The sequence below is a fragment of the Branchiostoma lanceolatum genome, chromosome 16 (genome assembly GCF_035083965.1).
Source record: "Branchiostoma lanceolatum isolate klBraLanc5 chromosome 16, klBraLanc5.hap2, whole genome shotgun sequence".
In the NCBI taxonomy this organism is placed as follows: domain Eukaryota; kingdom Metazoa; phylum Chordata; class Leptocardii; order Amphioxiformes; family Branchiostomatidae; genus Branchiostoma; species Branchiostoma lanceolatum.
Genome location: NC_089737.1, coordinates 14,868,442 through 14,879,669, shown reverse-complemented (window position 1 = coordinate 14,879,669; position 11,228 = coordinate 14,868,442). Strand labels below are relative to the sequence as shown.

At 41.3% G+C, this 11,228-nt stretch overlaps 1 protein-coding gene across 1 annotated transcript; it reads left to right on the top strand.

Moving 5' to 3' along the window:
* The first annotated feature begins 8,755 nt into the window (after positions 1 to 8,755).
* Positions 8,756 to 10,046, top strand: LOC136422263 (galactosylceramide sulfotransferase-like). The gene has a single exon (XM_066409915.1). It carries the CDS (start codon positions 8,803 to 8,805, stop codon positions 9,949 to 9,951), a length of 1,149 nt encoding a protein of 382 aa, XP_066266012.1. The 5' UTR covers positions 8,756 to 8,802; the 3' UTR covers positions 9,952 to 10,046.
* The last annotated feature ends 1,182 nt before the right edge of the window (positions 10,047 to 11,228 follow it).

Sequence of the window (11,228 nt, the reverse complement as noted above, 5' to 3'; positions counted from 1 at the left end):
CGTAACATTCATTTTGTCTTAACATTGCCAATCTGCTAAAGCGTATGTGGTAAATTTAACTCGAGATAGGAACAAGCAACCATCAAATTTTGTACAAGTATCGCACAAAAGTTCGTCTAAACGCGCACAACATACATGCCAATGGATTTGAAAATGCGGCAGTGTCGTTTGGAAATGTGAACAACAATCTAGTCAACAAATGTAACATATCACAATTTCAAAAACCTCAGTGTACTACGGGTTATTTTCAAGGTCCCCCTGTGTACTTTAAAAGGTTAAATCCTAACGTAACATTCATTTTGTCTTAACATTGCCAATCTGGCAAAGCGTGTGTGGTTTATTTAACTCGAGATAGGAACACGCAACCATCGAACTGTGTACAACTATCGCACAAAAGTTCCTCTGAACGCGCACAGCATGCATACCAACGCGTTTGAAAATGTGGCGGTGTCGTTTTGGCAAATGTGAACAATTTAGTCCACAAATCTAACACATCACACTTTCAAAAACCTCAGTATACTACGGGTTATTTTTCAAGGTCTCTCTGGTGTACTTTGAAAGGTTTAAACGCAAGCACTTTTTTCCCGCGAGCCGTGTGCACTCGATCACCGCTTGTTTTCAGTGAGACAAACTTCTTGCACCGACAGTTCCCGTGTTCTTACAAACATTGCGCTCGCTTTGTTAAAACCCTAAACCTAAGTCTTATATCCTAACGTAACATTCATTTTGTCTTAACATTGCCAATCTGCTAAAGCGTATGTGGTAAATTTAACTCGAGATAGGAACAAGCAACCATCAAATTTTGTACAAGTATCGCACAAAAGTTCGTCTAAACGCGCACAACATACATGCCAATGGATTTGAAAATGCGGCAGTGTCGTTTGGAAATGTGAACAACAATCTAGTCAACAAATGTAACATGTCACAATTTCAAAAAACTCAGTGTACTACGGGTTATTTTCAAGGTCCCCCTGTGTACTTTAAAAGGTTAAAACGCAAGCACTTTTTCCCGCGAGCCGTGTGCCTTCGATCACCGCTTGTTTTCAGGGAGACAAAATTCTTGCACGAACAGTTTCCGTTTTCTTATAAACATTGCACCCGCTCTGTAAGAACCCTAAACCTGAGTCATATATCCTAACGTTACATTTATTTTGTTTTAACATTGCCAATTTGGTTAAGCGTGTGTGATTTATTTAACTCAAGATAGGAACAAGCAACCATCAAATTGTGTACAACTATCGCACAAAAGTTCCTCTGAACGTGCACAGCGTGCATACCAACGCGTTTGAAAATGCGGCGGTGTTGTTTTGGCAAATGTGAACAATTTACTCCACAAATCTAACACATTAAACTTTCAAAAACCTCAGTATACTACGGGTTATTTTTCAAGGTCTCCCTGGTGTACTTTGAAAGGTTTAAACGCAAGCACTTTTTCCTGCGAGCCGTGTGCACTCGATCACCGCTTATTTTCAGTGAGACAAACTTCTTGCACCAACAGTTCCCGTGTTCTTACAAACATTGCGCCCGCTTTGTTAAAACCCTAAACCTGAGTCTTATATCCTAACGTAACATTCATTTTGTCTTAACATTGCCAATCTGGTAAAGCGTGTGTGGTTTATTTAACTCGAGATAGGAACAAGCAACCATCGAATTGTGTACAAGTATCGCACAAAGGTTCCTCTGAACGCGCACAGCATGCATACTAAAGGATTTGAAAATGAGGCGGTGTCGTTCCTTGTTTCGGCCAAAGTAAACAACAGTTTAGTCGACAAATGTAACACACCACACTTTAAAAAAACCTCAGTATTATTTCTGCAGGTCTAGACAATCTTTCTGCTAATTCTGGTGTACTTTGAAAGGTTTAAACGCAAGCACTTTTTCCCGCGAGCCGTGTGCACTTGCCGCTTGCAATAGTTTTCAGTTATAACATTTAAGCCCGCGTAATTATTACGTTAAATGACTTTAAGAGTGCCAAAACGGAATACTTAAGCATGCTTTAAGAGTGCTTAAAGAGCCTATTTTGTGCAGTGAAGAGTTCCCGTGCTCTTATAACCATTCTATCTGCTCTGTAATAAATACCCTAAACTAAAAGCTATCAAATTTCGTGCAAAAAAGCGTCTCACTTGATTTCCCCTGCATCCGAACACAGGATATTCGTCTAAAGATTTTGAAATGCGGCGTTGTTTTGGCAAGTCTGAACAACATTTTACAGTCGGCAATTGGTTAATTTGAAAGTCCGTCTTTGTGTCTGACTTTACGCTGTTTTATTTTTCTAGATGATAGCAAAACGACAATTTCTGGCAAGTTTGTTTTCAAGCTATACGTGGACGATTACTGATAAACAATTTAAACCTTTTTTGGACTGTAGAAACATCCATTGTCCAATTGTTGAAATGCCCAGGAAGACCGTCTCCGAATAACAATAGATATAAAAAAGGCCATTGTTACAGTGTCTGCTAGCTATGCAAATCATGGTCACAAATACACACTACTCGCGAATTGAACCAATCAACACTCATGCCGATATTCAAATTCTTTTTCCGTTGGAAATTCAAATTTAATTTCTCATTTGGTGGCCAAGCTTGGTAGTGTATGGACCTGTATGTTCTTGCTGCAGCGTTATCGTCTTACTCACTCGGGGACGGACAGTTTGACGGAACCCGAGTGTGCTTCGCCATGATTCTAAAACCAGACTGAGGAAAACTGCGCGATCAGTTGAAAATAGTCTTTACTACAACTTCCTGAACCCAGCCAGCAATAAGGAATACCTCGGCGAGTGGACTCTAATGCTGCATGGATTTGGATGTTCCCCCCCCCCCCCTTATAGCGGGACTTACAACTGTATATCAAGGAATAGCGGTGGTTTTGTCAACTCGGAAGGCAGGCGGTGCCCAGGGACAGGCGAAAGAGCTGGCTGCTGGGATGGTATGCCCGAAGGAAACTACGTCGTTGCCCATTACAACCCCCCTCCCACCCTTCTGAAGAGGGCTACGGGGCCTGAGACTTTTGAAGGGATGAGGGCTGAGTGAGGAATGCAGATCTCAAGATAAAACAGAGGCGTGTTGAGTGGACCTGGAGACCTAGAAGCTGAAGACGGAGCTAAAATAGGACTGACTCAGCAGCTGGCGTTGGAATAAAATACACAAATTGAAATGATACCTGAAATGCTGAACATTAAAGACCCAAGCACAGACACATACATGTAGCACACACAACAGAATTAAAGGGAACTTAACTGAGCTTAAATAAAGCTTAAAAATAGATTTTTACAACAGATTTACGACGACCAAAAAATTGGTTTTAAGCTGATTTTACCGTGCTTAAACATCGCTTAAATGAGTGCCACTACGTACGGTTTACGGAGGCTTAAATGCGGCGTATGTCTCTAGATTTAAGTAAAGATTACGATGCTTAATCGTAGCGTAAAAGTTAAGATTTAAGCTAAGTTTACATTGCTTAAACGGTTGCTTAAATGGTCCCACTAAGCACGTTTAAGCACATACCTAAAGATAGCGTAAATATAACATTTAAGCCCGCGTAAGTATTACGTAAAGTGACGTAAAGAGTGCCAAAACGGATTCTTTAAGCATGCTTTAAGAGTGCTAAAAGAGCTGTTTTCGTCCAGTGAGAGTTGGTATTGTTCTCAATCCAATACAATCTTCACTCTCTGCATCATACACATTTACACCACCACCAACGCTACTTACCGATTCCCAGTAAATTCCTGGGCCAAATTGAAAACCTACTTTAGAGGTGAAAACCATCATAAGTAAAATTTCAAGAGAAAATACATTGTGTGTATCGAGAGCTGGTCATCTTCACTCTTCCGAGCCATATCCCAGTTAATACCAGGGCTAGATTGGAAACCTACTTTAAAGGTGAATAACCTTCATAAGAAAATTGTCAAGAGAAAATACACTGTGTAAATCGAGGGGTGGTCACCTTCAATCTTCCGTGCCATATTCCAGTTAATACCAGGAATAGATTGAAAACCTAGTACTTTAAAGATGAAAAACCGTCATGAGAAAAATGTCCCGAGCAAATACATAGTGTAAATTGGTGGTTGTTATTCTTATCAATCCACAACAATCTTTATTACTTTTCCAGACCTAGATTGGAAACCTTAAGTTTAAAGGTGAAGAATCTTCATAAGAAAAGGGTCTGGAGAAAATACCACTCGTCCTTCACATTTCACGCGCCTTCTCTCCTGTAGATTTCCCCGGTGGCTCTTTGAGGGATCTCGAGGTTCTGACCCGAATCAACTGCCAGACCAGACGGAACGTTATCTGCATTAATCATGAACCGTACGATAGTGTACGTGGTGGTCAAGCTGTCAGTAAGCCTGCTTCTGAATAAGAACTTATAGCGTTCAAGTCTCAGATTCTATATGATGAAAGTAATGTGAAGAAGGTTGATAGGTTCTGTAGAGATCTTTGTGCTCTGACCAGAATCAACCGCTATAAGCGAGTTGCTTCTAGATCAGAACTCAAAATTCCGTTTGGTTCTCACTGTTGTTGTTTCCTGTGGAAAATTGAAGTATGTCAAGAAATTTTAATGGTTAATTGGTTATTTAGAGATCTGTTGGCACTGATCTGATACAAACGCCAGACCAGATAGACTTACTTAGACTTAGATCCTCCCGTGCCAAGTGGCACATCGGGCAGCAAGCATCCTCCATTCTGTGCGATTTTCGGCCATGTCTTCTGCTCCTTGCAAGGTAATCCCCCAGTTCGTCAAGGTCCTTCTGAAGCATGTGCCTCCATGTGAGTTTGGGTCTTCCCCGTTTTCTTTTCCCTTTGTCGGGTTTCCATTTGAGCGCTGTTTTTGCGTGTCGCTCCACAGGCATTCTAAACAAGATAGACCAAATACATGTAGAACGCTGTCTGTATTCATCTTTAATTTTAACGTACATGTACGGAATGTACATGGGCAAGCTGTCAGCAAGCCTGCTTCTGAATAAGAACTTACAGGGTTCAAATCCCGTTGGTCATACAGATTGTTTCATAAAATAAAAATATGTTTTGCAGGTTTATTGGTTCTTTACAGATCTGTAAGTACTGATCTGAATCAACGGCCATATCGGAAAGAACTTTGATATATCTGCATTCATCATCAACTTAACCCTAGCGTACGTGGTCAAGCTGTCAGCAAATCTGCTTCTGGATAATAAGTTACAGGGTTCAAATCCCCTTTTTCTGCTTACCTGCCTAAAATGGCTGCGGTTCACACTTTGTTGCCAGAAAGTGCGAATGGATTTTTCTAAAACAGTTTAACTAATACGACAGCTTCTATAGGTGCTATAATATACTTTTAATGAAGAAAAGGTTAATGCTTCATTCAATCCAAAGAGACCCTTATACGTACCGCTGCCTACCGATCTTAACGGTCGTCATTATTCGACGCAACCAACAAAAGAAATCCTTTCAACGGTGGCCAATGTCCCAATGTGTTCGTCACAGCATAAAACAGACGTGATTGAATCCCCCCCCCCCCACAGGCACAGTTTGGAGGTAAAGGGGTGCACTATACTGGGGGACGTTGGGTTGGAGGTCTGTTTAAACGTATCTTTTAAAGGTGGCGGAATCACATGTATCTACCATGAGGGAATTATATCGGAAGATTCTACCTACTTACCTAGTTTTAATTAAGGCCATTCCGATACTCTTTTTATTAGCTCAACCCAACCTAAGGCTTGTCATGCCTCTGCCTAGCGTATGCCTTATGGGACCATTACCCGATATAACCTCCTAAAGAAACCAGTTCAAAGGATCCTGCAGCATTCGCCGGGACGGCTCCGACAGAACTATCTCCACAAGTCAGCTTGCAAGCTCCTTCAATAAGGTCTGATGATAAGTGGACTCATTGATGTGTGGCGGCGGAAGACATTCAGTATGACAGGAGTAATCCGTCATGACGAGTTACGGTCATTAACTCTGGCGGAAATGTGTATCAATGCCCGCTCAGGACCGGCCATATTACAAGACAAATGTCACTCGGAACAAGTTAGAGCTAAGTGGCCGCAACATTTCTCATTGGTCTTAGAAATTTTGAAAATTATCCTCGTGCTCCATAGTAACACGGCTGATATTAGTAACTAGATGCCATTATACTAATTTTGAAAGTGATTCAAGTTTAATTTGTGGAGGTGCATTCAAAAACTGCTCAGCTACTTCAACCGATTCATCAGGGCTTTAGAATAAGATAAAATATCGTGAATATGTTACTATCATGAGGTGACTCTATGGAGAGGAAAATTGGTACTAAAGGTTTTCATAATCTAGATAATACGAGATCTTGACGTGGCGTCGTGTGACGACCAGAGAAAGTGACAGACATGTGTATCAATGCCTGCACTGGGCCACTCATATTACAACTTGAAGACAGATGGTGTTTGGAGAAAAAAAGTCAGAAGAAAGACGCAGAAGTTTTCTAGCAGCTATCTAAGAAATCATGGAAGTGTTCAATTCTTCCTCTGTGGCGTGACAAGTATGACGGAAAAAGCGGTAAATCGCCTTTTGAGAGTGCCATAGCATCATGCATATGGTGGATATGAAGATATGAAGATATGACGATAAGTAAAAATTTGTGCAAAGGCGATACAAATATATATGGCTCTAGCATCATGAACACATTATTTTTCATTGTCGTATTTATCATGTCTAGAGTGAAGTTCATTTTTTACTTCTCCTGGCAATAATTCATCCAAAGCAATCCGAGTGGCAGCGTATCTCTGTTTGCTATGACAAAGGCATAATGCACACAAAAAAACTAGCACAGTATCTGTAGAAGGTATAATGAACATAGTCGTGGCAATATTTCCGTAGATCGAAGACAGTAGAAAAGTTGTGTTGGTTGCGGTGTGGTGTAAGGTCAATGATGATTAACTTTGGACAGTTTGTTGAACAGAATGACTTTGGAATTCAATACATCATCCTAATTACTTCATCCGTAACTCATTAAAAGTTGCCGTTGCCTTTTCGGACACGGTTTTAATTGGAACAGGAACAATGTAGATTGATACTTTAATCACTAGCAGACATAAATTGGTAGTTAAGCGCGCGAGGAGCAGTGATGAGCATGTTTCATTACCGTTGTTATTACTGACTGATTGGACCGTGAGTACAAAGAGACGGGTCGTCTTTCTTTACCATCAAATTGGTCTTATGGGTTGGTCCACTTCTGAGCCTCGTGAAGGGGTGGTTTTAAACATTTCCGTGCACATTTCTTATAATTCTCCATCGTTAAATGGATCTAGAAGTGCGTCGACAATAAACATAGATACACGAAGCCACACACACGCACACACAGACACACACCCGCCTCCACATACACACAGACAAATACACACATGCGCGTATGTATGTGTGTGTGTGTGTGTGTACTTCTGTGAATGTGTGTGCGCGCGTGTGTGTATGTGGAGGCGGGTGTATGTATATATATATATATATGTGTGTGTGTGTGTGTGTGTGTTTGTGTGTTTGTGTGTGTGTGTGCGCGTGCGTTTGGGATTTTAAAAACGAAAACGTATCAGACCTCTCCCTGTACCATGTTTACGTTGGGATAGTCCTAATATAAAACCAGGATATAACACAAATTAGTTTGACTTTTACAAAAGGTCAATTGGCCTACAAACGAGATTTCCTCTGAGTACGTACCTTTACAAGTTTTTAATTTCCAATCGCGGTCTCCCAGCGGAATAATAGGCCTCAGGAGAGTAGGAAACTACAGGAAGTAATTCATTAGCATGTAATGGATGGTTTCGCTTCTTTGATGAAGAATATGGCACAGACATTTGCTGCCGTGTTTTTGTCCTTTTATTACATCTGGTTTTCCAGCGGTATTTTTCGAAGCCCACTATTTTTTTGTAAACCTTCCTTTATTTGATATGAGAAGCTTGAATCGGCCATTCAGTTTCCATTGAGGCCATGATGGTCAGACAATATGTTGCAAAGATATACAAATTACATCATTTAAGTTCTGATCTATAAACATAGTACATATAAATGGTAATTACCAAAAGTCAGTACGTCGGTCAAATCACAAAACTTTTCCTTCTAACTTATTCCGTCATTGCCAAGTAAAAAGTACATTTTTTTTTTCTAAATATCTTCAGAACGACAAGCACTAGGGATTATAAATAACATACAATTTCGTCATTGACGGTAACGGTCCTGCCCTTGGTGCTGAATATCTGGTTATTACATGGAACCAACCTGAATTACCGGTTGTGTAAAAAGAATATCTAATATTCCAATCTAGACCACTGATCCGCTCGTTGGAATCTCAAATCACATTTTTCTTGAAATGGATTTCAATGTGGAGATACTAACATCCTTGTATCCACTTTTGAACGTTTTTAAGTTTTTTATCTCATTAGAATTGCAACATAGCAACCTAGTGAAATAACTGTGTATGCTAGCGTATATCGCTTTTCTTCTTACCAAGATATTGTTAGGAAGAAAGCTGATCAACCATCACTAACCGGGGCGGGGGGTGATATAGACTTTCAGACACCTCTAACCCAATCATTACTGACGTCACGTGTCCGTAGGGTCACGTGTCACAAGTTGGAGAGTCATCAGGCCTGACGGAGGCCATACAGTAGTCAAAAAGTCAAACTTCCTTCCCGCACCGATGGTGCATAGGGCAGCGCCAATCTCCGTTTCAGTAGCCCTTGGTCACAAAACTTTTGTGCAATCACTACAGCAGGGTGCTAGTCCACTGGTAGTGGTGTGTGATTAACATACAGTAGTACTCGACCAAAAATTTGTGACGTCACAGTTTTTACTCGTTATGAGTTGAATGTTTAAACCTGTGAATTATATTCCTATTGTCTACAGGTCAGTCCCACACGAGGAGAGGTTCGACAAAGCGTCCAGCTCCCTACAACCGGTGAACCCTGACCTGCACAGGACCCGGCGAGCCAGCCGGAAGTGTCGTCGCCGGAAACACGTCGTCCTGGCAAAGACTCACAAGACCGGAAGTTCTTCCATTCAGAACATCCTCTTCCGGTATGGAGACAGCTATAATCTGACGTTCGTTTTACCGAAATCGGGTCACTATTTATCGTACCCCTCACCGTTTAACCGAAAATCTGTCTTACAAGAACAAAGTGCTGCCGCAAAGTCCATGGAGTATGACATTCTATGTCATCACACGAGATTTGACTACACCAACATCCGGGAACTCATGCCAAACGACACCATCTACGTCACAGTCCTTCGAGACCCCGTGACCATGTACGAGTCCACATTTACATATTTCCGCTTGGACAGAACTTACAACATCACGGGGCCCAACCCATTCAAAACCTTCCTAGATTCCCCTGAAAAATTCACCAGCAAAAAAATCAAGAAGAGGGGCGTGAACCACCACGTGAGGAACCCCATGTTCTTTGACCTTGGCTGGAACTCGGATGACCTTCAAACAGACGATGACGTATGGCGAGCGATACGTCACCTAGACAAGATATTCCACTTCGTGGTGATCGCCGAGTATTTCCACGAATCGATGGTTCTATTAAGAGATCTTCTCTGTTGGGACACCGATGACGTCACAGCGTTCAAGGTCAACGCCCGCAGCGAGTGGTCCGTGAATGACGTGACCAGTGACATGGTCCCGAAGGTTCTCGCGTGGAACCGCGCGGACGCCATGTTGTACGACCACTTCAACAAGACACTGTGGAAGAAAATCCACGACTTCAGAGGAAACATCAAAGAAGAAGCCGCTTTCTTGAGACTTAGAAATAAGGAACTGGAAGATACGTGTCTTGAGGAAGACACTAAGGATGGAAAGAAGAAGGACTATAAGGTGTGGAAGCCGCCAGGAGTAGACATTAAGGGTTTTGTGCTCAAGAAAGAGGCGACCAACGACCGTATGTGCCAGGGAATGATCCGACCGGAAATCAGATACACGTACTATCTTCGTAAGAAGGAAATTAAGAAACCGTAAAAAGGAGCCTTAATGTGTGATAACAGTTACTAGAATATTCTTCAATCAGTGACTTTTAAAAGGTAACAAAACACGTACCTCTAAGTTTCGACGTCCACGGAGTGATCTAGTCTCGCGAGGTACGTGTTTTGTTACCTTTTTGAAGTCACTAATTGAAGAATATTCTAGCGACTGTAATCACAAGTGACTCATGAATCTCTTCAACGACTTAAGTTGTTATAACACATGTCAAATGTATCACTGTATCAGTCACAGAAGTACACTATCATTACATCGTTCTAGCATTGTAGAGTTACAGCAAAACTATGTCAGTACGGTGTGTTCTCTACTATAATCCGATTCCACTGCACGAAATAGACAGGAAAAACGGGATCCGGAACCTCATATCCGTAAGAATCCGGACAGATACGAGGCCGTATTGTACTGAAATAACTAACATTTATTCACATTATAACCTGCATGTTCAAGTGGTACCCTGATGTGGTATACCACTTGAACATGCTAGTTAATTCAGGTAAATTTGAGTTATTTAAGTACAATACGGCCCCCGTATCCGTCCGGATTCTTACGGATATGAGGTTCCGGATCCCGTTTTTCCTGTCCGGATATGTCAGGATCCGAGGCCACTTTGTGCAATTCGTTTCATACTTCCAAAACTGTAACAGCTTCTGTATTGTTCACGCGTTTCTTGATTGTACACGTAGATTCTCGTGATTAGTCGTGCACCAACTTGTCTTGTTGATGTTTACTTTTCCGTCATCCATCATTTACTTTTATTAATGTTAAATTGTATTTCTACTTTACGTTCCCGTAGATTATCTATATTTTTGAGGAGAGTGCTTCTCATCAGCACTAAAATTCTTGCCCGATCCTGTGATCAGAATAAAGTGAAAATATCACAAAATTTTCACCAAAACATCATAAGAAAACGGAATCACAAATTTCTTCCGCGTCCGCTATAAGAATGTTTGTTCAACAGAATACTCTAGTGAAATCTATCGTTATCATCCCTCGCACTTAGACTATACCGAGACATCGTCGCCATTGTCTGTGAGGTTGCCTTTAAAAATTAGACCCGTCTGCTGTCTTGTGCAGTCATGCCTTCTAGCGATATCTAGCGTAACTGCATCTGGAAATTGGGTGCGTTGCTTGTGGTAAGCAAAACCGCGAGTACATGTAGAACGTAGTGCCTTATATGGAATCGTGTTGCATTTTATGTTCAGTTTCATGAAGATTCAAATGTATCTACGTTGACCAATAAACATGCTGGTAACACT

Excerpts from the sequence above, each read along its gene's own strand:
- LOC136422263 (XM_066409915.1), top strand. The coding sequence starts at position 8,803 with ATGTTTAAACCTGTGAATTATATTCCTATTGTCTACAGGTCAGTCCCA.